The sequence below is a fragment of the Akebia trifoliata genome, chromosome 7 (genome assembly GCF_017979445.1).
Source record: "Akebia trifoliata isolate Shusen 1 chromosome 7, ASM1797944v1, whole genome shotgun sequence".
Lineage (NCBI taxonomy): Eukaryota > Viridiplantae > Streptophyta > Magnoliopsida > Ranunculales > Lardizabalaceae > Akebia > Akebia trifoliata.
Window position 1 is genome coordinate 5,482,113 of NC_141381.1, and position 27,501 is coordinate 5,509,613.

The 27,501-nt window shown below is 34.2% G+C and overlaps 1 protein-coding gene across 2 annotated transcripts; it reads left to right on the forward strand.

Moving 5' to 3' along the window:
* The first annotated feature begins 3,096 nt into the window (after positions 1–3,096).
* LOC147398105 (cytochrome c oxidase assembly protein COX11, mitochondrial-like) lies at positions 3,097–20,016 on the forward strand. 2 transcript variants are annotated; one of them, XR_015179760.1, is made up of 8 exons: positions 3,097–3,623; positions 3,705–4,017; positions 4,130–4,182; positions 6,153–6,225; positions 6,317–6,421; positions 10,578–10,625; positions 19,442–19,522; positions 19,623–19,674. XR_015179760.1 is itself a non-coding variant. In XM_086447259.1 (7 exons), exons 1-7 carry the CDS (start codon positions 3,544–3,546, stop codon positions 19,722–19,724), a joined length of 807 nt encoding a protein of 268 aa, XP_086303385.1. In that variant the 5' UTR covers positions 3,112–3,543; the 3' UTR covers positions 19,725–20,016. The 2 variants fall into 2 exon arrangements, 1 of the variants encoding a protein (XP_086303385.1); XM_086447259.1 differs by lacking the exon at positions 10,578–10,625 and having other exon boundaries at positions 3,112–3,623; positions 19,623–20,016.
* Positions 20,017–27,501: the final 7,485 nt, after the last annotated feature.

The following is a 27,501-nucleotide window of genomic DNA, read 5'->3' on the forward strand; positions in this document are numbered from 1 at the left end:
AGTTTGATTCTGGGTTCAGTTCCAAAATAAATGGAATCAAAATTGTAATTGCCAAAAATCACGGGTACCCATCAGTTCCGATTCTCAAGAATTGAATTAGAGAAAAAGTATATCAAATCATTATATATATAATAAAAAGAAAAAATCCTTTAAAAAAATTATCATATTATCAACAAAATTGTTAACTTAGTTATAATTTGTTATACTTAAGATACAAATTAATTATATTTTTTTTCTTTTTTAAAAGTAATAATTTTTAAGAAGAGTAACTCATTTTAAGTTTCAATTGATAATTAATATGAAAAATTGATGAATTTTATATAATATACATTTATTTTTTAAAATTAAAATTTCTTAAATCATTTATAATATAGAAAGAAATGACAAAATAAATCAGTTTTGGATACCCATTGGATAGAACCTATCAATTCCGATTCTTATTGGTTTGATTCCATTTTAGACCAGGCTCTAATCGATTCCAATAAAAAGGGATCCGGAACTGGCGTATTCGGCTTGATTCTGATTCAATTTCGGTTAAATGGGTATCCATTGACATCCCTAATATATTTAACAATTAAATACAACAAACCTTCATTCTCTTCTCCATCGTAAGAACTCTTCGATTTTTAAGAATGAAACCCTAACAACTGTCGTCATCCCTCACTAAAGAATCGATCCATTGTCATCCTTAGAAAAGGTAGGCCTGCGATGGATATTCGAAAATCCGGATCCGAATTTGAAAAATCGGATATTAATTTTTTAGATATCGAATTTGAATTCAGATGTTATTTTAAGATACGAATGATTTCTAATACAAATTCGAATATTGCGAAATCCGATTCGATAATATCCACTCCGATTTATATATATATATATATATATATATATATATATATTATATATATAGGGTCCTGTTCAACACCCTATGCTTTACCCTACACTTTACGCTACGTGTTTTGTCCTACATGAGTTAGAAGTTTTGGAATAGGCTGATTTTTGGTGAGGAGATCATCCTCACCAAAAATCAGCCCATTCCAAAACTTCTAACCCCATAAAAAATGGTTTACAAAAAATGGACGGTCCATGATTTTTCAACTTGTAAACATGGGGCTAGAAATTTCGGAATGAGTTGATTTTTGGTGAGGAAGATCTTCTAACTGTAGAGATCATCCTCAACAAAAATCAGCCCATTCCAAAACTTCTAACCCATGTAGGACAAAACATGTTGGGCAAATTCTTGGGTAAATGGTAAGGTGCTGAATATTTCCCATATATATATATATATATATTATATATATATATATATATGGTCTTGTGTATTTATGTTACAAAACGAAATTTAACTTTCAAATATGTATCTTCTCTCTCAACCTAAAACACAAGAACCAACAATCAAAGGGTGGGTTTCGACTGTGCGAACTCCATAACCACCATCTTCTCCAACCAACGAGCATCAGGTAGATACTTCATCTCTCTCTCTCTCTCTCTCTCTCTTTCAAAGTCAAGCTCTATTTTTTTCGACTGTGCAAGCTCCATAATCATCATCTTCTCCGGTCGATGAGCATCCAGGTAGATACTTCCTCTATCTCTCTTTCTCAAATAAAACCCTATTTTTTTTCCTTCAATATCCATGGCTTCAACCTCAAATCAAAATAATCTTGATTTATTTTTTGAAAATCCAAACCTTCAAGTTGATGTAAAATATACTTGATGTTTTGTTCGAATTTTTCATCATTTTTTTTCTTCCAAAAATCAAAGTTTATTTGATTTTAAGACTGAAATAGGTTGAAGATTACAACTTTTGAAGTTGAAAAAAATAGGAAAGTCGATTTGTTTTTTTACAGAATGAAGATGATGATATAGATTGAATCTAATTTTTGTAGGATTTTTATTGAATCAGATATTGTTGGATATCCGATATATTTTTCAAATTTGAATTCGAATCTTGGTTAGTTATATCCAATTGGATTTGAATTGGAATTTGGATATCACTATTTTTATTAGATTCAAATTTGGATATAGCAATATTTGATTGAATACCTATCCGTTGACAACCCTAGGAAAATGTACTCTCTCTCTCCCATTTTAAGAATAGAAATTCCCTCTTTTACTAATTCTGAATCTTCCAATTCTTAAAATTATAGTTCAACTCTTAAAAAAAATAAAATAGTAGAATGGATCTTTATATGAATGCCTTCTCAATCATTTCAGATTTTACACCTCAAATTTCCTGTATTTCTGTTAGAAAATTATTTTTTATTTTTATTTTTATTACTATTAAGTATTTGACAATGGTTTCAGATTTTATACGAATGCTTTCTCAATGGTTTTAGATTTTTCACCTCAAATTTCATGTATTTGTGTTAGAAAATTATTATTTTTATTTTAATCACTACTATCTATTTGACAATGGTTCCAGATTTTAAATGAATGCTTTCTCAATAGTTTCAGATTTTTCACCTCAATTTCGTTTATTTGTGTTAAGATTTTTTTTAAATTTACTATTACCACCTAGTCGACAAAATTCCTCAAAGGATATATTATCACTAGCTATTGCAAGCTTGTAGCAATTAAGCTTACAAATAGGGTTGGCAATGGGTCGGATAATACCCACTTACTCGGCTTATCCTACCCGAATTATTCGGGTATGGGTACAATCTTTTTAATTTGATTAAGAATTCAAGTAAGTTTATTTGTAATTATTTTTAACATAATATTTTTAGGGTTGGATATGGATATGCGTCTCATCCAACCCGAAAATCTGAGTTTAATAAAGTAAATTCACAAAAAAATATATGTATAACCCTAAATTAAGATTTTTTTCCATCATCTTCACAATGAGGTATATATGTCTACTTGGATATCTACTTGAAATTTGGTTAGAAGTCAAATACAGATTAAAAAGTAAATAAATAGTCGGAGATAAATATTCTTAACATAAGTGGGTAAAAAATCGGATTTGGATAACTAGATATAGAGTTAGATAAAGATATGGAAATAGCTTCATCCGACCCATTGCCAACCCTATTTACAAAAGGAGCTGGGGCTGCCACAAATCTAATGCTATGTTTTCGTGACTTGAGAACCGAACACTGAACTGAATCATACTAAGGTCGGTTTAGATTGGTGCGGTTCTAGGGTATATGTGGTTCAGAATTTATTACACCGAGCAAGTTCGATTCGATTTCAATATTGCCCCCAAACCGAACGTTGTCCCACCCTAGTCACAATCGTTGTCCCATGAAGTCATGAACCGTCCCCAAATATCTATTATTAAATAGTTGTAATCTGACTTAGATGATTTAACTCGTTTAGGACGAGTCAACTTGGACGAATCAACTTGGTAACCGCGAAGGCAAGAGGAAATACTGAGTTTAAAACCATGTCTGTAATACAGTAGAACAGCCAGTTTTAAGCTTTCGTGAAGATACAGTGACGCGAAGAACAGAGTTGAAGTCTGGTTTGGAAAATAATTATAAATTATAATTTTAGGCGAAATGTCTCTCGATTGCGCTCTGTAATTTCTGGATTTCCCAACTCAACATGTTCTGCTCTAGGGTTTCCAACAAGAGCTCTCTCTTTCCATCTCTAAATAATTTACACTCTGTTCCTTTTGAGATCAGGTATCTATCCAACTTTCTAATTAAACATTTTTTTTCCCTTTAATTACACCTCCAGATTTCAATTTTGTGTCTCCATTGCAGACGAATCACCAAAGCTTTCAGATCAATTCATAATGGCAATTTGGATTCTCGATTTTGGGGATTTAAGCCCTGCCGTGAACTTTACCTGAAACCTTTTAGATTTCAGAGTTTCGAGAAATCTTCTTCACCATTCTCTGTGTTTCGACGCCACTATCATGTATCTAATACCGCTAGAGAACAAAAATCCCAAAAAACACTTTTATATTTAACTGGATTGGTTTTTGCCATGGTGGGCTGCACGTATGCAGCTGTTCCTCTTTATAGAACTTTCTGCCAGGCTACTGGATACGGTGGTACTGTCCAGCGGCGCGAGGTGAGGTTTAGTAATTTTTGGTTTTGAAGTTCTATTTGTATTGCATCATTTATTTTATTTTTTTGCTGTAAAAGAGTTCCATCATTTGTGATATGGGTTGAGTCTTTTTCAGAGTGTTGAGGAAAAGATTGCTCGACATGTTCAAGAGGGAACTGCCCCTACCAGGTATATGCGTAGCTACTGTCATTTAATTATTTGTATGTTGTTTTTTTTTTGATGATTTGATGATTTTGTTTTATGGTGGGCTCAATTAATTTCTTTCTATCCTTTGACTATAATCTGCTTCATAGGGGCATTGTGAATTTGGCCTTTCTCTCCTTTATGACATATCTCTTTTTGTCTCATTTATAAATTCATGTCTTATTGATCGACAAGAACAAAGATGGGGGGTCTTGGACTTAGAAACTTCAAATATATGAAGTTGACAGGATTGGGAAAAAAATGTAAATGTAGATTTGGAAAAAGAGATTGCTGATGGAGAAGGATGATAAAAAGCTAAATATGGTTTCTAAATTCTTGGTTGGATCATGTTGGTTCCCCATCATCCTATGGCATGAATGTTTGGTTGGGCAAGATGCATGGTTCTTCTGAAGAAGAATTTTATTTTCATAATATGTTTGGGTGAGAGGTCAATCTTTTGGGAGGATGTTTTGTGTGGAGATAGGCCTCTTTGTGATGTGAAATCTGTTTATGCAATGCCTATTTCTCATTAGGAGTGAAGAGAAATTTGTATGATTTGTAATTGATGCTATTGGGACTCTCCTAGGAGGCCTTAGTAGAGCAGATATTGCCTCAAAAGGGGAAGAAAGGAGAATTTAGAGGTGGACTTCCAAGGGAATTTTCTCGGTTCCGTTTATTCGAGTAATTTCAGCTTTGGAGAAGAGCAGAAATGGAGGTTACATCCAGCAATTTATCCTTACCCTGGTTAAGTTGGCGTGGAGCCAAACTATTTTGTTGAAAATCTATGTTTTTATATCGACAAATTCTTGAAAAATTTGACCTTGGATCATGTAAGAACTAAAGGATGGTCTATTTTGACCAAGGATCATCTAAGGAGTAGAGGATGGCTGTTCCAAGTAGATGCGTGTTGTGCGAGGCTAGCTAGTATTGGAAATAATCTAGTTGTTATTTTAGTCCTAGTTGTTTTCTAGTAATAGCTTTTATTTACTTCTTATATGTAAGGGCAGTTTTGTCATTTGTCTCTTTTATTATTATAAATTCCTACTAAGCTTTCTGATTGAGATTGGACAATTACTTTTTATAATTCTTCTAGCTAGTAGTAGTACACTGTCTCCTTAGGTATTGTCCTATCTCTAGAGAAGTTTGGAATGCTTTTCTTCAAAATCTCAGATTAAATGGGCAATACTCATCAATCTGTTGGGGGCTGGTATTCCAATATTTCCCTTCTGGTCATCACATTTGGAATCTATGCCTCTTTGTGATTTGTTGGTGCTTATGGACAGATTGCAATAGCAGGATCATTAAGTTAAAGTAGAGTTGTGTTAACTACATTATCCTTAAGGTGAAGGGCACCTTATTTCTTGGTGTTCCATTAACTGGGACAAATGCGTCTCGAAGACCTGTCATTTAATTGGAATGATGTTGTCTTCCAAGTGTAGTTGCTTTTGTTATTCCTTAGTTTTAATTGTGTGGAAAGCTCCCACCTTTGTTTCCTTCTTGTGTCTCCTTCCCGTCTTCTTTAATAAAATTGTATTTTGATTAAAAACAGAACTTTGAAACTATCTAATTTAATTCAGTGAAAGCCAATTGGGCTGAATTATCATCTATCAATTTCTTGTCCTATTCTTTTTGTTAGTTGTTGTTTGTCTTGTACTTTCTGAGAGAATTTATACTTCATGTTAAAACCTTGAGGGCACACTATTATTCTTATTTATATTCTAAAATGGTGATGCCTTAATTGCCTATGTGTTACCCCCTGACACTAATGTGTACTTTTTGGTTTGCCGTTGCAAGAATATTTAATATTTTACTGAGAATTTGAATTTATTTACTTAGTCATTTGTCTTTGATATATTCTACTCTTAATGCAAATAGTTTCTTTGATAAATTACTTTGCATCTTAATCCATTTCCTTATACTTATTCTGAGTTCTTGGTTTTTTTTTGCTTATATAGGGAGCTTGTGGTGCAGTTCAATGCTGATGTTGCTGATGGTATGCCATGGAAGTTTATTCCTACACAGAGAGAGGTGCCCTGTTTTACAAAATTTTCGATCGACTCAAATACTTCCCGTGCAGTACTTGTACCCTATTATATTGACTCTTACTTGTAATCTCCAGGTAAGGGTCAAGCCAGGAGAAAGTGCCCTTGCATTTTACACAGCTGAAAATCGTAGTTCAACACCTATAATTGGTGTTTCTACATACAATGTTACACCCATGAAGGTACCCATTTTCGGACATTTTTGTTGAACAGCAATTGATTCAAGTGTGATTGACTTCTTGATTTCTTTTATTGAATATCATGTTTCATAGTAATTCAAAGACCCAAAGCCCATCAATTTTTTGAATAGATTCTGCAATAAAGAATGTTCCTTGACGTCAAAGATGCGGTGTCCAAGCTTCATAGTGAAATTCTAGAGGATTCTGATTTTAGATGGAATGACATTGTATACAGAGATGGTTTGTTAGTTGGTCTTCTTTTGTTTGTTCTAGGTTAGGTCTGCTTGACCTCCTTTAATTGTATCTCTTTATTTCTTTGTTTATTTTTTTATTTTTCCATTTTTGTGAACTCTATATTGGTAAAAAAACATAGGCTTTTTGCCTCCATGAGGCAAGGCATAAGCCTTGAGATGGAACGAGTGATAAGCCTTAATCCTTCTAAAATGTTCTATAAAAATCATAATAAATTTCTTAAAAGAAAAATGTTTCAACACTAATAATAAAACACCAATCAAGAAAGTAATATTGTTAGTGCTGCTTTTATTTTTTCCGTAGGAGGGACAATTTTGAGCCAATCACTTACATTGCATGAATGCATCATTGGCAGGATTCCTAGGTATATCTTTAAAAAATTAAGAACATCAGAATCATAAGTCAAATCTTAATTTATAAACCATAAATTGATTTAATAAACCAACAGCCATAACCCATTACTCCATACTCCATACAACCAGTTACCAGTGAACCAATTAACCAAAATCCATAGTTCTGTTTCACACACAAACATGATCCACATATTAGGGAGGAAATCCAATTCAAATTCTAAAAACAATGTCATAACACATCAACATCTCCCTCATCCTTGTTGTATTGCTTGTGGGATTGTCCAAATTCCAAAGTGGTGTCATGGTTTCTAATTTCCATATTATATTTGTCATTAGTCTCTACAGCTATTGGTCGCAAGGCAAGAAATTCCCCTTAATAAACTAAAGTTTTTGTATGAGCTTTCTAGATAATTCTAAGAGTAAGGGACTTCTCCAACTGTAAAAGGTTTTTATTTCTAGAAAGTTAATGTAATTATAGGAATGTATATAGAATAATCTAGAGATGTCTTGGGAAATATCTTAGATTCCTTAATCGTATGAAGTTGTACAGAATGTTTTAAAATTTATACATTGTTCCTCCCCAAGCTTATAAATAGGGGAACTTTGTATGTTTGTAAGTATATAAAATTTGTATTCAATAAAATTTTCTTCAAAACTCTTAAGAATGCTGTTGTATTTCTTTAAGCTCTTTAGTGTCATAGTGAGTGTGTGAATCTCCATAGTCATTTCGTGGGAAGGTTTACTCAAGCATTCAGGAGGGTGATTGCGTGAGAGTCGCACGGGTGTAAAGCATGTTGAAGTTAAAAGTCTTTGACAAGTGGTATCAAAGCCAAAGTTTGTAGAAAGATGCTATTTGAGATTGACAATGTTGACGAACCATTTATCCCAAAAGACCAATTTGATGGGGAATGCACAACTATGAATATAAGAGGGTCATGGGTCAAATTGGGGCACGATACGTGAGCACGTGATACTCGGGAGTGGAGGTAGATAACACAACACTCAATAGACAACTCACGAGCCAAAGTGAAACCAAGGTGGGGTGAAGGCATTCCTAAAGGTAGGCATGACAAGTTTTGTGATAGGAGACAGGGCACATCAGGGGAGACTATACTACATGGTGCCTTGGAAGCTCTATGTCATTAGAGACCCAAATAGGCAAGATGGAGCTTTCCTTTACAGAGCATGAAAAGAAAGTGGAAAGCATGTTAATGGAGCAACAAGAGACTACTAAGGAGCTTGATGTTGACATGGGAAGTACCATTGATGTACCAAAAGCCAAAATCAAGCAATTTTGCGAAGACCTTGCAAGATCACACTAAAGGGGTAGTCCAAAGGCTAACTTCTCAACTAGATGAGGTAAGCGCTAAAATGACTCTCCTAGAAAGAGTTGTACTTAGTGGAACTCCTCAAACTAGGGAATTAGACAAGGTCAAAATCCTCGGGCCGAAGTGCTACCCTAGGGCATGTGATGCCAAGGAGTGAAATAACTCTTTTTTTGATAGGTAAACTTGACTTGAACCCTCGACCTCAAAGTTTTGCATCTTGTCAAACCAACTGAACTATGGGGGGTCTAAGCCCATAATACTTCCTATGCCAATAGATAAGTATTTTAAGGCCACGAATCTCATGGATGAAGAAGCTAAAGTTGACACAACTACCATGTATCTTATTGAGGATGCAATGTTATGGTGGCAAAGGAGTACTAACGTAAAGAAAGGCATTTGCACCATTAACACCTGAGAAGATTTCAAGCAAGAGTTGAAAGCTCAATTTCTTCCTGAAAATGTGGAGTATCTCGCTCGAGACAAGTTGGTCAACTTGAACATGGACCATTAAAGAGTACATCAAGAAATTCAAAAGATGCTCGACCTCTCAGACATATCTGAGAATGATCGACTTTTCTTTATGCATGGTTTGCAATGGTGGGCAGCCCAAAGGCTACACCAACAAGGCTTGAAAGAGTTGTCCACCGCCCTTGCTACGATATGGAAGTTGATGAACTTCTCTAAGATGGATGGGTCATCTATGAGGGTCAAACCATCTAAGTCTAGCCAAGGTAAAGGTAGGGGAGAAAAGTGTAACTACTCCAAGGAAGGATCGAATAACGAAAACTAGGATACCTGATAAGTGCGTATGATGATGAATTTTTTTTCTCAATTTATGTTTAATTTTTATTATTAATTTGGTTATTTGGGATTAATTGATTTAATTTTATTATTCTTGGGTGTAGAAGGCACAAACTGTAAAAGGAAGCCTAGAAGAAAAGTTTTAGTGAACAAAAACTTGTATAAGGGTGGAAGAAGAATTATGGAGAAGTACAAGGACTAAAGAAAGAAAAACAGATCTTAAGCAATATTATTTAATACTTCTCCCACATACAAAATCTCTCAGTCACCCCTTGTTTATCTTTGCTCTCCTAATTTTTCTCCCTTTTCTATCTCTCCCAAATCTCTACTCTATACCTCCTTTTTCTCTCTCCCTTTCTTTTACACATCTCCCACTATTTCCCTTTCAACCCAACCATTTTCTCCCACAATTTCTCTCCTTAATTTTTCTCTCTCATCCCAATGATTTTTCTATCCTTTATCATTCCTCATTTTCTCTCTAATTCATCTCCCTTATCGCACGATCATCACTCCCTATTTTTCTCATACAATCTCTATCGTCCACATCCCACACACTCTCTCTCTTCCTTTTTTCTATTTAATCTCTTCGAATTGTCCAACTCAAATCCTAATTTTGACCTCTGATTTTTCTCTTTTTCTCATAAAATCATCTTCTTGTGGGACACTCCCCTTTTTTTTTCTCACATTTATTCTCTTAAATCTCTACATCTTTTTTTTTTTCGATTTATAAAAAAAATTCAACCATCAAAAAGTAAGATTGAAGAATTGGAGAGTGATTCAACGTGAAGAATTAAATGGGTTGTGATCACATTCTCCTTATTTTCTTTTTAATTTTTTGTTTGTTTTAGTTGATGCAAACAATGATGTTTTTGACGATGCTGGGCTAAAATCAATGTTAATGTGAGAAAGGAAGGCACAAATTGTAATTTGGTTATTTTTGTTGATGGATTAGTGCATTAATGTTTTTGAATTTATTAATATATTGTTTGATTAGATTATTGATTATATTAGTTTAGTTATATAAATTCTTGATTAAATGTGTGTATTCTGATTACATCAGATGCTTGGGATTCCCTGTAGTAGACTAAGGCATGAAAATTGCTTAAAAACAATTTTTGACAAATCTGATATTTTTATAAAAACTTTATTTAGTGTGAATCTCAATTCTAAATTTTTGGTTAAATCATATCTTTATTTAGATTTAATTGAGTGATAAAATAAATCAATAAAAATTATTCAATTTTGTAGTGGATCTTTGAATCCTTAATAGTTTTTCCACATTGAATTTTGTATTTTCTTATTCCAATAGACTTAAGTCTCATTCAAAAAATTGTCAATTTACGGATTTTAGAGTCTAAATTTTATCTATTATTGTATGCATTAGTTTTGGTTGCACTAATCAATCCTTGTGGGTTTGACCTGTAGGTACCACATCGCACTTGTAAACTTACGAGTAATATTTACATTTGATTTGTAAGTTATTAATTTAATTCACAGATTAAATCGTAAAAAGTTTTTTTTGCAATTTAGTCACTTCCCTTCTCACCTTAACATTGATTTTTACTGAGCATCGTCAAATACATCATTGTTTTCATCAGACTCAATGTATGCTATATAGAGTATTTAAGGGACCATTGACTCTTCTTGGAAGTATGATAGTTTGATCCATGATTTAAAATCTCGTTTTTGTTTGATGTTTTGATTTTTTGAAAAATCAAAACGATATCGAAACAAGCACGAAACAATATGAAACATATAATAAATTAAATTAAGATTTTTAAAGAAGTCTTACACAAAAGACTATGGTCTAGGGGCATGTGATCAATTCAAAGACTTAGGGTATCTCAAATATTTACCAAAATATAAGGGTTTTTGCTAAATAACCTAGTCTTTCTTATAAGACCAAGGTCAAGGGCTAGCATCTTCTTAGATTTCAGTTGGTTTGTTTCACAAAAAAAAAAAAAAAAAATCACAGACAAAGAAGAAGAAATCATCGAAGATCTTAGTGGTGTAAACTCCAGTGACCTTGTTCAACCATCCAAATCTAGATCCAAGTATCTCTTTCTCTTCTTCTTATTCTCCTTCTTCACTGGTTTTCTTGAGAATTCACCAATGATGTTTGTTTTGGGGAGTGTTTCGTTTCGGTAACTTGAAAAATTGGAACATTTCGTAAGAAACGTACCGAAACGGAATGACATTTAAACCTTGGTTTGATCCGCATATCGTAAGATTAGCCCAAGATTTTCGTTCTTGCACATTCGAATTCTATTGGAGGGAGGCGAATTGAGCAACAGACTTCTTAGCTAGATTGCGAGCTATAGAAGGGAATATCTATGTAATGTTAGACTCATCTTGTATTTTTCTAGAATTCTTGAAAATCATCCAAGATGATCTAACTTGCAACCATTCAAGAAATAAATAAAGGGGTGGGACCCTCTATAGCCCCAACTTAGTGATAAAAAAAGATGATTAAGTGGAAGAAGTGGAAGAGAGAAAAATCAGAGGCCAAAATTATCGAGTTGTAGAATTAAGAGATTAAATAGAAAAAGGAAATAGAGAATGCTTGTGGGACATGGAGGATAGAAAGATTGTGTGAGAAAAATAAGGAGAGAAAATAGGGAATAATAGAGGAAAGAGAAATCGTTGGGATGAGATAGAAATTGGGGGAGAAAGATGTTGGGAGGAAAGGGAAATTGTGGGGAGACGTGTGGAAGAAATAGAGGAGAGAGCAAAATGAGGGATAGATTAGAAACGTGGTAGAGATAGAAGAGAAAAATAAGGAGAGGAGAGGAGAGGAGAGAAAAATGGGTGCGGGAGAGAGATTACAAAATATCCCTCAAGATAGCTTTTTTTTTCCTGCAGCTCTTGTACTTTTACACAATTCTTCCTCCACACTTGTACATGTTTTTCTTCATTAAAAGTTCCCCTCTAGGTTTTCCTCATACGTTTTGGACCTTCCACACCTTACGTTAATAAAATTAAACCAAGTAATCCCAAATAACCAAATTAATAATAGAAAATATACATAAATTGTGAAAATTTTCTTCATTATATGCACTTGTCGATAGGGCTTAAAATGGTACGGATTTTATTCGAAATCCAAATCCGAATTTAGTGGGTTTGGTTTCATCAAATAAATCCGAATTAAAATATGGTTTGGATATGTGTTGATGTCCCTTGACCCTAGTTGGATTCGGGTCGGATACGATTCCATCCCTATATCCAGCAAGATCTGAATGATATACCACTTTGCAAGTTGTATTCTTATATTTTTAAATTATCTTTCATCAACCAACAACAGTTGGGTGTAGTGGTCAAGACCTCTCTTCAAAATGGAGAGGTCTTGATTTCAAGTCACCATTTAGTCGCATTTTAGCAATTTTATTTAAAATAATATTAAATGATTTGACATTATCCGACCCAAATCAATCCGGATATGATTTTAATAAAAATAAAATGGTTCAAATATGGTCTTATGTAGTATGATCCGAGTCGGATTCGGATGTGGATATGGACACACTCATATCTGGCCCATATCTGACCTGTTTTAAGCCTTATTTGTCGATACCAAAGGCCAAGTTAAGGTATTCAAGTGCTTCATCTGTGGAGGTACAAACCACAAGGCGTATGCATGTACGAGGAAAAGTATCCTCAATGCCATTTGGGTAAAAAAAGGAAGAGGAAGATGAAGAGCCACAATGGGTGCTCGAAGGCTTATTAATGCCATCAAGAGGCAGGTGTCAGATTTTAAGCTTGCCCCTAAGACAATCAAAGGATTGGTGCTACTAAGATGTACATCTTAATGGAAAGGTGACCAAGGCATTAGTTGACAGAGGAGCTAGCTGCCACTTCATTTTTGGAGATGAAGCCAACCGTTTGGGTCTACATGTAGAGAAAGACTCAAGCAAGATGAAGATAGTTAATTGTCATAAACTTTAAGCTTCAATACACTTTACACCCACGCGACATTCACACGATCACCTCCTCGAATGTTTGAGAAAGTCTTTCTACAAATGACTTAGAAGATTCACTTTCGCTAAGACACTAAAGAGTTTAGAGAAACATAAGAGTATAATTGAGAGTTTTTGAAGGAAATTGTATTGAACACAAATTTTTGGATGCTTACAAACATGTAAGGCTTCCCTTATTTATAGGCTTGGGGAGGAACAATCCACAAATTCTAATAGTTTATACAACTTCATACCAATAAGGAATCCTAGATATTTTCTAAGACATCTCTAGATTATTCATTATTCTATATATATTCTTACAATTACATTAACTTTCTAGCAGTAAGAACTTTCTAGACTTCGAGAAGTCCCTTATTCTGTAGAGTTATCTAGAAAGTTCTTAGAAAAATCTGCGTTTATGAAGGGGAATTTCTTGTCTTGTGATACACCTGTGCTTCTCTTAAGATAACAATTGCATTTATGTTTTTTTCCTTTATCTAGATAAGATACAAACACTAACAATAACTCTTTTAACAAGTAGAAAGAGTGTATTAAAGAGAAAGAGAAGACCTCATATAAGAGAAACAACGCAGGATGAGTGATAGATAATCTTATTATCCCAACTAATAAAAAAAAACCTATACCTTCAACAACAAAATGATCAAAAGTCAATCCCTTAAACTCCAAAAGAGGTGATATCTAATGTAAGGATGCTTTGATGATCTTCACTAAATTTTCAATAGATCTTGTTTTCTTTTAAAAAATTCTTCAACTCCTCTGGTATGAAATTGACACACAAATAGCAAAAGGAAAAATAATTCCACCTGTATAAGAGAATGCTTTTTTATTTTGTCCTTGGAGCAATTTCAACATGCTATTGGGTAAGATCCACCATATTCCAAACAAATAGAGAAGGCCCTTCTGTAAATCTCGTGCATAAGCACAATTGAGCAAGGTATGAGACAACCTTGCACATATGATGCATATTGGGGATTATCCTTTCGTGAATCAAATTGTTTACAATAAGGGTTTTATCCAAAGCTATTGTCCACATAAATAGGCGACCTTGGAGTTATAGTTGTCCAAACCAAAGTAGCAAACTATAGTTGTCCATGCCGAAGTAGTAGGAAAACACTTCAAGGATGAGATGGCAAGCTTGGAGTAGAAAGAACTTACAGAATCTCTACCCTTCAAATTCCACTCCAAAATCTTATATCATCTAGATTGGCTAGCCTGACTGTCCATCTCATACTCATTAATATTTCTCCTTAGGCCCAAGTTCCAAGGTACCTTCCAAAATTCTCTTTAACTAGAGCACCTTTGGTGTCTTCGAATTCTTCAAAGGCTTTACTCCAATAGAAAAAGTATTATCCTATATCACTAATGATGACATCATTTGGTGAGTTCTCTTTTCCCTCGAAGACTCGATTATTCCTTTCCTCCCATATTGCTCAACAAACAACAATAGGAGTTATGCTCCATAATATCCTTTTCTTAGAAAATAACACCATAGGTTTCCATGATTCAAATACCGAGGTAATAAAACATGGTTTACCTAGGGTATTTTGAACAAAGATAGAAAATGAGACCAGATTTTTGACGTGAAGGAACAATGAATATGGATATGGAAGGTACCTCCCCACTTGACTTACAAAAGCAATAGAAGTTCTTCAAAATAATCCCTCTAGAAATGTTGTTGTCCAAAGTAAGAATTCTATTCCAAGAGGTTTTCCACATGAAGAAAGCTACTTTTGATAGAACATTTTGTCCCCAAATAGTGATTTTGGGAAACCATTCTTGTATTGCAAACTAGATAATCTTATAGAAAAATTTGACTGAAAATTCTCCATCACAAGACATGTTCCACCTCTTTTAGTTCTCTTTAGAGGGATCTATCTGGTTGAAAGATAAAAATACTAATGAGATTAATGATATGCTCGAGCTCCCAATCATTTTTGTTCCTTTGAAGAGCCTAAGTCTCATGATAAAGTCGAACTTTCCTGTACCATAGAACTCTGAATTGAATGCATCTTTTTAGATGACTAGTTGTACAATTCTAGGAAGGGACCGACTAGTTGCACACCACTAATTGTTGGTTGCACATCAACCTTAAAAAATTCTTTATTTTTATAACCTCTACCGTAACCTACTGCTTGCACTCCAATACCTAACATTTTAGGGTTTAAGCTTTATTGTAACTTGTAGGTTTGTATTCTTTGCTCGAATCTTTGTTTAGAATTTAATCTGAATCTTTGAATTTCAAGGAAATGTAACTTTGTTAACATGGTTCTGAAACGAAAAAATATTTCTTGCTAAATTATTAAACTAGCAATAATTTCTTTGGGTATAGTTGAGGAAGAACAAGAAAAAAAAAGAAAAGAAGAACAAGAACACAAAGAAAAAGGAGTGCAAAATATTTTAAAATTATTTTTGGAGTGTAATCATCCAAATGGAGTGCAAAGGGGAATTTTTAAGTGATGGAGTGCAATTGGTAATGGGTGGTGTGCAACTAATCAGTCCCTTCTAGGAATTGTGATCTTAGAGAGGATGTACCACACCAATGATCTTCCAAAACTCGATCTTATCACCTCTCCTGATCTTAAAAGAAATTTTTTTGGAGAACTCTGGAGCACTTTCATTATCCCTTTGAACATACTATAAACATATGATGATCTTAACCCCCTCTCCCCCCCCGCGACTTCTTTTTCCTTAATAAACTTCTTCCATACAATATCCCTTTGGATCATCTCCCAACTTCTCCATCCCATATCCCCGTAATCATATTTTGCTTTAATCACCTTCTTCAATAGGGTATCCTTTCTAGTCCAAACTGCCATAACCTAGTCCCAAGAGTGCAATGTTAGGGCTTGTTTGGATTGACTTCTCCAATTTCTTCTGGCTCTTGCGGGGAGTTAGAAGCACTTACGCATATGTTTGGATTAAGAAGTACTTTGATAAACAACTTTTATGGGGAGTTAAAATCATATTTTTCAGAGAAACACCTCCACAGATACTTCTCAAAATTGCTCTTGTGGGGAGCACCAAAACATCGTAAAGAATGAAGTGATTGGGACAAGTATACCTGTCATAAATTTTAAAATTACAAGCATGCCCTAAAAAAGGCAATTGGAATAATATTATATTACTATCCATTAATGTGGTGCACTACGTGAAAACTGGAAAATTCGACAGAAAAAATTGATGGGCCACGAAATTTAGAAACTGAATTTTGACGGTCTAGGATTGTTGAAATTCTTGATGTTCCTAGATTTGACGGCTTAGAGCTGTCAAATTTCTCCTATCCTTCATTAACTCGATAGTTTTGGCCCGTTGAAAAAATATATATATATATTTAGCAATGAAAAATCAACGCCAATTCAACCTCTTGGTCCGTCGAATTTTATGAAATTTGACGGTCCAAGGCCGTCAAATTTGGGCTTTTTTCACATTGTGGTGGTAGCCTTTTGGTATAGCATTTGGGACAAGTATGCTCGTCATAAATTTTGAAAATTACAAGCATACCCTAAAAACGAATTGCAATAATATTATATTACTATCCATTGATGTGGTGGTAGTCTTTTGGTGTAGCATTTGGGACAAGTATGCCCTTCATAAATTTTGAAAATTATATACATACCCTCAAAAATGCAATTGAATAATATTATATTACTATCCATTGATGTGGTGGTAGCCTTTTAGTGTAGCATTTGGATTTGAATTTCTAGATCCCCCCTATTTTTCACTAAATGATTTATCCATGAGGGTTTAAACCATGGTTGAAAGCTTCTTGCAAGATTGATGTGAACAATTACACACAAATTTACTATCCATTGATGTGGTGAAAGCTTCTTCATATTTTTAGTGGTTGTATATGTTTGCTCACAATATCTTCCATTTCTTTATAATTATTGGGTGTTTATATAAGTTTTTATGGATAAAAACAATAACTAATTTTATTTATTTTGGAGCATAATTGGTTGAGTTATAATGTTAAAAATAGTAATGATACTTATAAGGGCATTTTGATCATTTTAACAGAATTCGAAATAGTTCACAACACAAAACTTTATTAAAAGTACTTTTGACAGTACTTCTCAGAACTTGCATCCAAACACACAACAATTATCCACCTACTCCAGATAGTACTTCAAAAAGTACTTCTGGGAGTACTTATGTTCTAAGTACTTCTAGCTCTTGTATCCACACGAGCCTTTAGAATGCTTGGTTTTTCTAATTCCTAGGCCATCAAACTTTTTTGATCTATAGATGGTTCCCCATCTTACAAGGTAAACTGTCCTTGGTTTTCTTTTGTGCCACAGGAAATCTCAAAAAAGTTTCTATAGTTCCACTTGCACACATCTGGGAGTTGAAAATAGTGAGAAGTAAACTGGGATGTTGGCTGGGGAACTTTTGATCAGGGTCATCTTGCCTCCTTTAGACAAAAATCTCGCCTTCCAGGATTGTAGCCTCCTTTCAATCACTAGGTCCCATATAGCTTTATTCGTGTATGGTGTTACGAGGTCAAAAGTCCTGCCTAACACATTGAAGGAAACCAAACCTGTCTTAAAACCAAAGCCCTCTTGAACATGAGGTCTTCAAAAAATGTGCCTTTGATGCTAATTAATTTTAGACCTCATGAATATTTCTTTCCCTTGAAGTTCCTGCTTTCCCTTTCTTTCCAGATTCCACCTATATGCTAAAGGGGAACTGTAAAATCCTTTCTTTATATTAAAAAGGATGCTATCTGCAAACTTTGAAATAAGATTAATACGAGTCTGGGGAAAAGCTGATAGGTGTGGAATAATGATAAGAAATGTGTCTAGAATTTCTGAACAGATTGTAGTGGTTTAACAAATGGTTAACAGATTCACCCCTTGCCTTCCATAAAGAGCAAAAGCCAATTGTGATAAAAACTGATAGTTCCATGTAGACTGATTTAATCCACAGAAAAGGCAATTGAGAATGTAAAAAATGAGAACCTTAAATGCGACCCTGTCTCCATGGGCTGCAATAGCTGGTCAAAGAGGAAACATGAGGTAAATATGATAAAATCATTTTATTCAAAAGATTTCATCCCTATTACACGATCACACCCTTCGGTCCTCTTCCAAGGGAGAAATGGAACTAAGAGAGATACGATTGATAAGATTAGCAATAGATTGAGTCTTCCAGTTTTCATAAATAATGCATTACAATTTCATAGAAATTTATAAGTTCAATTAATCAATCAACTAAAAACTGAAGGTATATAAAAGTAGTTAGGATTTGTTTTTTTTTTTTTTTTTTTTTGAAGTTGTGTTTGGAGCCACGACCTCAAAATTGCATAGCAATATGTCAAAATAACTGAGCTATGGGTCCACACTCTTTTCTGTGAAAAATTCGCACATCTCGAAGTAAGGTTATTAATATACTGGCTAATTTCATGTGATGTCCATGAAGGAAAAAGTCTCCTTTTATCCTAACAAGGCCTTTGAATTATTCTCTTATCACATTTTTTATTTATTTACTTTAATTCAGTAATGTAATTGCTAAGATGGTATTGTTCTTCAATTGGCCAACCCAACAAGTGCAACCAAAATAAAATTAAGATTAAGAACCTATAAAATTAACATTTATCTATATTATTTCTGTAAATTTTACTTGTCAAACCAAAATTTGAAAACAAGAAGAAAATGTAAAACATTTTTCTAACCCCACTCCCATCTACCATTTTATTATCCACATTTACTTTCTGTTGGGAGGTTTTCTGGTGAAAATAAACAACACCGTTAAAGGTTTTTGAATAAAGAACTTGTAGACATTCACATCGATATCAAATGCTCCCCTTGTTGCATATTTTGAAGTTTTACTACTGTAAAAGCTATTTCTCTTTGTAATTTAACGTTTCTTTCATGCATTTAAGATTCATTGGTGTCAGCAATTCGTAAATGTTCTTGTGCATTCTGTCTCAGATTTTCTATTCTTCAAATATTTGCATCATTATTTATGGAATCGTATTTATTCCTCATACATTACTAGGAATAATTTTTTTAATGATATGATGAGTTACAAGTGTTATCATACTTGAGATATCATTTCCCAAAATATCAGCAGGTGTTTTCAAGGCTTGCAAATAACTATTGAATCAATTCTGACTTTTAACTAAACGAAATTTATCATGAAGTCAATTTTTAGTAAGTTAGTGAAGGTGGCACCTCAGTGAGGTGGTGAAGTTTTGTGTGCGGTAGTGCTACATACTTGGGATCAAATATCGATTTTCACCTTACGCCTACAAAAAAAAAAAAAAAAAAATAAATAAATAGTACCTTGTTCTGATTATTTATTTAATTTTTTGTCCAGGCTGCAGTGTACTTCAACAAAATACAGTGTTTCTGCTTTGAGGAGCAACGGCTTCTTCCAGGGGAACAAATCGACATGCCTGTAAATAGCTCTAACTTTCCTTCTTTAATCCCAAAATAGTTTTTTTATTTTTATTCTTTACAGACAATGGTTGCCTCATAGCCTCGACACAATTTTGTAGGTATTCTTCTACATTGATCCCGAGTTTGAGACGGATCCTAAAATGGATGGAATCAACAACTTGATCTTATCCTACACATTTTTTAAAGTCGGTGAGGAATAAAGATGCTGCCTCGTTCTTCGTAGCTTATGATACCCTGAGTATATAGTTATGGATATTTTTTTATTATTGCATCCACTTGAGATGGAAGATTACTCACATTATGAGTAGGTAGGTGGATATCATTCTTACATTCTTCGTCCTGACCAGTTTGAGTTTGGTATAAAATTGTAAGGAAAGAAGGTGAGCTGTGAGCGAATGCCTATCTAGCTGAAAGAAGTGATGTAATATGATTGACACCTTCTGTAATTTAATCGTCTCGAAAAAAAAAGAGTTTAAAGGAGAATTCAAACTACTTACTGTTGTTAAGCAGTTTTTGGATATCAAATAGACCTCAGTTGGTAATTTAATGTGACAGATTTACCTTGTTTTGCAATCAGATTTGATTTTGCCACAGAGTCTACTATTTTGTTTATTGTCCACCCTTTCCAAGTGTGATTTGTATGGAATATACATGCCTAAGGGCTCATTGGTTAACGTGGACTTTTTTCAATCAAATTTTCTTCCCAAACTGTACAAGCTTCCTCCAACCTATTCATTGGTTTCTATATTCATCTTTATGTGATTTCTGTTCATGTGATTGGACACGTGTCAGCACAATAGATGCTGTGGATATAAAACCTTTTCCCAACTTTGCTGGGCCCAAGATTCTCTCTCATAGGAGGAGGGATTGTAAAAGAAGGGGGAAGGGGGCCAAACAGAAAATGAAATAAACTCTTGCAAAAGGCTGAGTCTATTTGCACACTCCGAAATTGCAATTTACACCCACTCAAGTGACTTTTTAGAAAAAAAATATATAATTTACTATTTTTTACCCATTCTTTTTTGGGCTAGTTGTACACACTGTAGGTTACCAATGGATGAATATCTAAAACCACTGATTGGACGAACACATTCACTCCACTGATTGAAACCTAAATTCTATCAAAATTTTTAAATCCAAATTTGTAAATCTAAATTCTATCAACATTTTAAAATCCAAATTTGTTTTCGCTGATAACAGTAGAACGGCCATTAACACGGGTATTTTCACCTCTAGAGCAGTTTTTAATAGATTTGAATCAATGGAGGTAACTTTTTAGGGTTTTCAATATTCATCTTCTTTGGTTACATCATAGAAGCAACGATGGATTTTTAACTTTTTCGACACTGTTCAATAGGTTCAGACCAAACGTGTAATAACTTTTTCCATATGTACAAACCGAATTAGTTGGAAAAATAAAAAACTAGATATTCATTCGGTAGGTATGTATAGAAATTATTATATTTGACTCAGTGGAATTTACCGAGTGTACCATACACAGTTCGGTCAGGGGTTTTGAACAAAACTACAAAATTTTACAAATCTTGCTAGAGTTCTGTTCGGTACCATAGTATCGAATATATTGTAACTAGTTCAGTATGTACCAACTGAATATGTTTAGATTAAGTCGGTATGTACATACCGAATAAAATGGATCTTTTTAAATTGTTTAACTTTATCAACAAGTAAATGCAATTAGCTCAAGTAATAATAGATCATATGACATACTTTGAATTAGATGAGGTGTTTTATAGTCGATAAAACCTGTGTAGATGGGTTGGAGATACCAATAGGACTGTTGAGACTAAATAATCTCAAGATCAGATCATCAAAAGGGTAAAAGCCCTAGAATATTCTTTGGTGGTGAGGGGTGGATATTATAAAGGATCCAAATAGAGTGGAGATGAAAATTTTGAGAGATGGTCAAGCACCAAGAGATGCGGATGCTCTTTTTCTTTGAGAGGTTTGTATTAGCAACAAACCACAACTCAGTCAATGGAAACCACAACTCAGTCAATGGAGCAATAAGGAAGCACAAGATTCTTAGAGGAAAAAGGGGGAAAACTCTCACAATATTACCGAAAAGGAAGCACAAGATTCGTGGAGAAAAAAGAGGGAAGACTCTCACAATATTGCCAAAATCAATGGAGAGACGTTGAGGGGTATTGGAGCTCTAATGGCAATAAGTTTAAACCAAAATGATGATCCAGCAAGTCCTAAAAATCAGGAAAAATCATATCACCATGAAGATTTATCAGTTTCAGCTAATATGGAAAATCCTATCCAAATACCAAATCAAAATAGCAGAATTTTTGGTATATAATGCCAATTACAAATCTGAGGATCTTTTGTAGTAGATTTTATAGGATTTACTTCATTGTATTACTTGTTTAAATACACCTCTTGTAATGCCTAATGTGATATGGCAAATTAATTGAATAAGAGACTTATCAATTTAAGCCTTCCTCTTCCTCCTCTGTTTTTTTATCTTTTTTCTCTTGGTATCAGATCTTTTGTAATTGGCATTATATACCAAAAATTCTGCTATTTTGATTTGGTATTTGGATAGGATTTTCCATATTAGCTGAAACTGATAAATCTTCATGGTGATCTGATTTTTCTTGATTTTTAGGACTTGTTGGATCATCATTTTGATTTAAACTTATTGCTATTAGAGCTCCAATACCCCTCAACGTCTCTCCATTGATTTTGGCAATATTGTGAGAGTCTTCTCTCTTTTTTCTCCACAATCTTGTGCTTCCTTTTCGGTAATATTGTGAGAGTTTTCCCCCTTTTTCCTCTAAGAATCTTGTGCTTCCTTATTGCTCCATTGACTGAGTTGTGGTTTGTTGCTAATAGTTTGAAGTTAGTAGATGATGATCAAGATTAAAATCATATGTGGTTATTTTAATCACGATATTGTTGAGCATCTTGAGGGGCATTCATTTGTTAGGAGGTTAGTACCGAGTGTGAGGAACCTTTTGACTAAAATTACAATAGTTGGTGTTAGTCCAAGAAACATTCTCCGAGCAATCAAGCAAAGAAATCAATATAATATTACAACATTGAACACCATTTACAACGCTCAGTTAAAGATAAGGAAAAATTACATGTAAGGTAGATCACATGTGCAATATTTGTTGAAGAAGTTGGTCGAGAAAGAATATGTTGGCATAGGTGCGACGAGGGTATGGATGTTGTTAGAGATATATTTTGGGTGCGTCCCGAATCAATTCAACTTGCAAATTATTTGTTTAATGTCTTCCTCATGGATTGCACTTACAAAACTAATTGATACAATATGCCATTATTGGTGATCATAGGGGTGACATCTACCAACTTGAAATTTTTATAAGCATTTGTCTACTTAGATGCTGAAAGAGAAGATAATTATTCATGGGCATTGAAACGAATGAACATGATTATGGACTCGTATGTCCTACCCTTAGTTATTGTTACAGATAGGGAGCTAGCCTTGATGAATGCCATCAAAAAGGTCTTTTTAGATACAAGAAATTTATTGTATAGATATTATATCTGTCGGAATATCCTTGCAAAGTGTAAAAAAATATTTTATCTCAAAGAAGTTTGGGAAAAATTCATGGGGATGTGGACTGATACAGTTTTATCATCCATCGAGAAGCAGTTTGAAGGGTGACGATCCAATTTTGAGAGTTCCTTCTATGAAAAGTATTTAAATGGTGTACAACATGTTAATGATAGTTGATTCCATTCAAAGAATCATTCATTGTAGCGTGGACCAATATATATATATAATATATATTTTTTTCATTTTGGCAAATACAACAACGGATAGAGCTGAGAGTGCGCGTGCCAAGTTGAAGAGGTATCTTGGATCTTCAAAAGGAATTTCATTACCTTGTAGGATCTTATCGAATCCCTAGTGACATCTCAACTTATAGAGATAAAAGCATATTTTTTCAAAAGAGCCTATATATTGTGATGCACGACTACAGACTGACATTATTCAAGGAGCTAAGAGGGTTTGTCTCTATCGCAGTGATGAGGTGAAATGGTCTGAGTCAATTGGAATAGATGTTGATGCATGTAGGTGTAGTCTGACGTATACATGGACTTCCTTGTGCCCCATGAGATTGTATTGCACAAGCTAGAGGGTTGTCCAATACCTTTCAATTGCATTCACTCACATTTGAAAAAAATTATCAGATATACCCAGTGTGCCCACTTTGCCAGATCTTGATTGCTTCCCCAAAGTTCTGGAATTTTGAAAAGTATGATGATGGAGGTGATAGTAACAAAGCCGATCTCATGAGAAACTTGAAAGAAATAATGGAACCTAAAATTACTTCCTTAGAAGAGCTTGCAGGGAAGAAGAACAAAGGGAGGCCACAAGGTAAGAATGGCAAAAAAAAGGTGTTAAAATCGAGGCCGACACATAGGGATGAACATTGTGAATTTAGAACAGTTAGTGGACTTCTTGGTATGATTAATGATAATTCTTGAAGTCAAGTATGAGATGATTTGATGGATGAATTGTTATTCTTTTGGAATCATTATAGTAAGGTATACAATGGTGATGCACGGGTTGATGATTTGCAAACAAAAACTTAATTTTTTTTGCAAACTTTTGCACTGGCTAGTATTGGATGACTATGCCTGATATGAGTCATCTCACTGGTTCGCATTACAACGTTGTTTTACTTCACGTATCAAGGCAACAATGCTTAATCTTATTTCCTTTACAAACAACAATGCTATAGGTCGTGGCATCAAAAATCATTATGATTGGTTTCACAAATGGTCATTTCATTCAATTTTTATGTAAGGATGTGTGAGACCTCCTATCATTGAGGTTTGGAGGAGGCATCATTATCCATTGGCATCAGATTGGGTGTCTATGTTCACTAGAAGGATTGAACAATTTAAAGAAATTATTGGCGAAGATGTTGCACTACATGAATGTCCAATAAACCTAGATGGTGATTGAGTCCTTTGTATGGAACCTTTGATATTTTATATGAGGTGTAAAAGGCATATTTTTTTTTTTGTTACATGCAAAATTTGATTTGATATAATTAAATATACATGTAAATTTTTTTCAATGAAACTTTTTTTGTAGACTATACATGTAATTTTTTGTAATGAAAAATGAAACATACAAATTTATTTTTCTATTCGGTATCTAACTTCCGCTTGTGAAAAAGCACACTTGGTAAGTACATATCGATCCCTTAATATGAAATTCGATGCATGGGTACCGAACAAAAGCTGAAAATTTCTAGGGTTTGTTCGGTCCAAGTAACCGAATAAATAAGTACGTATTCGGTAGGTACCAACTGTTGTTCAGTGCTTTTGGCCCACAACATTTTGTGTTTAAAAATAAGACACTTTTATCATTGATCGATATACAAGAAAATTAGAAGGGTTCCATAAAAAAATTGAAGAAATTATAAGAAAACAAATTTCTTATCACTTTAGAGAGACAAATTTACTTAGAGCGATTGCTCTGTTTAGAACAATCGATCCACTTTAAGAGCAATTAACATAATTTTTTCTTTTCTAAAGGTCATTTTTGTAATTTCATTCTAACTAATCCTCCCTAAGAGCCTATAAATAGGGGGGATCGGAAAAAAAAACAGCAATAGGAAGAATTGTAGGAAGAATCTCTGTCAAATTTACACCACAAGCTCAATGAATTATTAGATCTCTTTCTATCTCCTTTTATTTTTTAGTAAAATTTTTTTAATTATTTTTTTTGCTTTGTAATTTATTCTTTTAGCAAGTTAATAGGGTTAAAACCATTGGAATGAGAGATTTACACTACTAGTTCACTCTTGAAACTTTATAAGAAGATCCAAGGAATTACCCCGTTACTTGTGAGGTTGGATCTTTGATCATTATCCTTGTAATGGGAACAATGGAAACAAGACTCAGCCATTGTCTCTCTCCTCTTTTACCTCTAAATTGGTTATCTCGAAGGTCTCGAAGAAGCACTAACCCACATCTCAAAGTCTAAAAGACTCAAAAGATGGAACCAATGGAGGGAGAACACCAACCGAGCATTACTTGTACAATTCGGTATAAGGAGGTGTTGCTCCATCGTATAAGGATCCCATATAACCTATGATAAAAATGAGTTGAAAATATGATATATATATATAAGAAAATGTTGGGCACCGTACTATTTGCCCTACATTTTGTCCTACATGGGTTAGAAGTTTTGGAATGGGCTGATTTCTGGTGAGGATGATCTCTATGGTAAGAAAATCATCCTCACCAAAAATCAGCCCATTCTAAAACTTCTAACCCATGTAGGATAAAACACGTAGGGCAAAACGTAGGGTGCCGAACATGCCCCATAAAACAAAACTTACATCCTCAGTACTCATCATGTCATGCCTTTCATAGACCAACTAAGTTGGTTTGTATCTTCCCAGTCCATGGCCTTGGATTCCATCGGACTACATGAGGAAAGTTTTCTCTACATCCGAAGTCGGGAGAGGCTCTGCCAATGATAAAGTGCTCATATATCTATGTCTGCCAAAGTATAACGTTAACTAACATTTCTTATACAACAATACTAAAATCTGCTTAACACCCGATCTAGATGCGTATCCCAGTTGTCGGTACATGAATGGTAAGACATTGGTTCCCTAAGCATATTTGTGGATGTTATCGAGGTCCCTTAATAATTGAAGATACATTACCGGTACCTTTGTCCTAGTCTTTTCAGCAAGGAAAATGCTGAAATGACAAAAAGAATTTATTGCGATTCTCACAAGTCTGACGTGGGATGTGCACATAATCATAGATGTTTTTCCTCGTGACATGAGTAAAAACCATCTACGGCATGTCCACGTCAGAAGTGTGAGAATCGCAGTAAATTCTGTGTCACCCCAGCACAACTCTTTCAGCAAATAATGTGCACCCTAACAAATATAATAGATAACCCCTGAAAACATTGTCCTGAATAATCCTTGGAAGTCTTACTCAACTTGGAACACAACCATTCCATTCAGACAAAAGTTATGGATCCAAGATCTTCCAACACAACATTCCTACTTATCCCTATTACATCAAAAATCAATGTCGCTGCATTCATCACTGATAATAAAGGTGTTGTAACCGCCTTACCAACAACTGGGGGATTCAATTAATGTTCCACATTGTCAATAGTGATGGTAATCTCTCCCCTAAGGGTAGGTGGAAGGTGTTTGTCTCTGGTTGCCATCTCTCGACAAATGCAGATACAAGAATCTTGTCAGTGTATTTATATGAGTACTTTTCATTTTATGTTTAACGCATCTAAATTTTTTTCGTTCCTACATTATAACAAAAATATTATCTTTAGAAATTAAACCAATGCAATTAAACTAAAAATTTAATTAATTGTAAAATTAAACCAACCTGTCTGTTCTAGATATCCAATGCAATGTGAGTCCCAAATCTCTGTAAAATTGATGGGTCTTTGGAACCACTAGGAAAATGCGTGGGTCTCTCATATTCTTCTGCAATTCTTTGGGAGGGTCGGACTTCGCCGGTTTGATCTGAAGGTTCTGCTTGAGTTGTTGGTTCGCGGATTTTCCTATAAGAAGATGCATGCCTAACACGTTCCGTGGAAAAACAAGTTTAAGAGTGTGTAATAGTTCAGAAATTAATAGTTTTATTCAGTACTACTATATCAAATATTACAAATTACATTTTTTTTTTATGTACATACCGAATTTGTTGGATACTATTTCGTATGTAAAAAATCGAACAAAATTGACAACGATGGATAGGTACGTACCGAGTGTAGACATCCCAATTTGCATGGGCGCTATTTGAAAGGCCCACAAAAATGAATTTTTACATGACAGAAGGCCTGTGGGCCTAATTTTTAAAAAATCAAATATTTTCCTTAAATAAAAGCCTTAGGGCCCTTGGTTGGCCCATGGGCTTAGAATTTTTAAAAAAAAATCCTTCACACCCATGCATTCATCCCAACCCATTGCT

Coding starts and splice junctions, on each gene's coding strand:
- LOC147398105 (XM_086447259.1), top strand. CDS start 3,544: ATGTTCTGCTCTAGGGTTTCCAACAAGAGCTCTCTCTTTCCATCTCTA. Junction 3,624..3,704: donor TCTGTTCCTTTTGAGATCAG/GTATCTATCCAA, acceptor TCTCCATTGCAG/ACGAATCACCAAAGCTTTCA. Junction 19,523..19,622: donor GGGAACAAATCGACATGCCT/GTAAATAGCTCT, acceptor ACAATTTTGTAG/GTATTCTTCTACATTGATCC.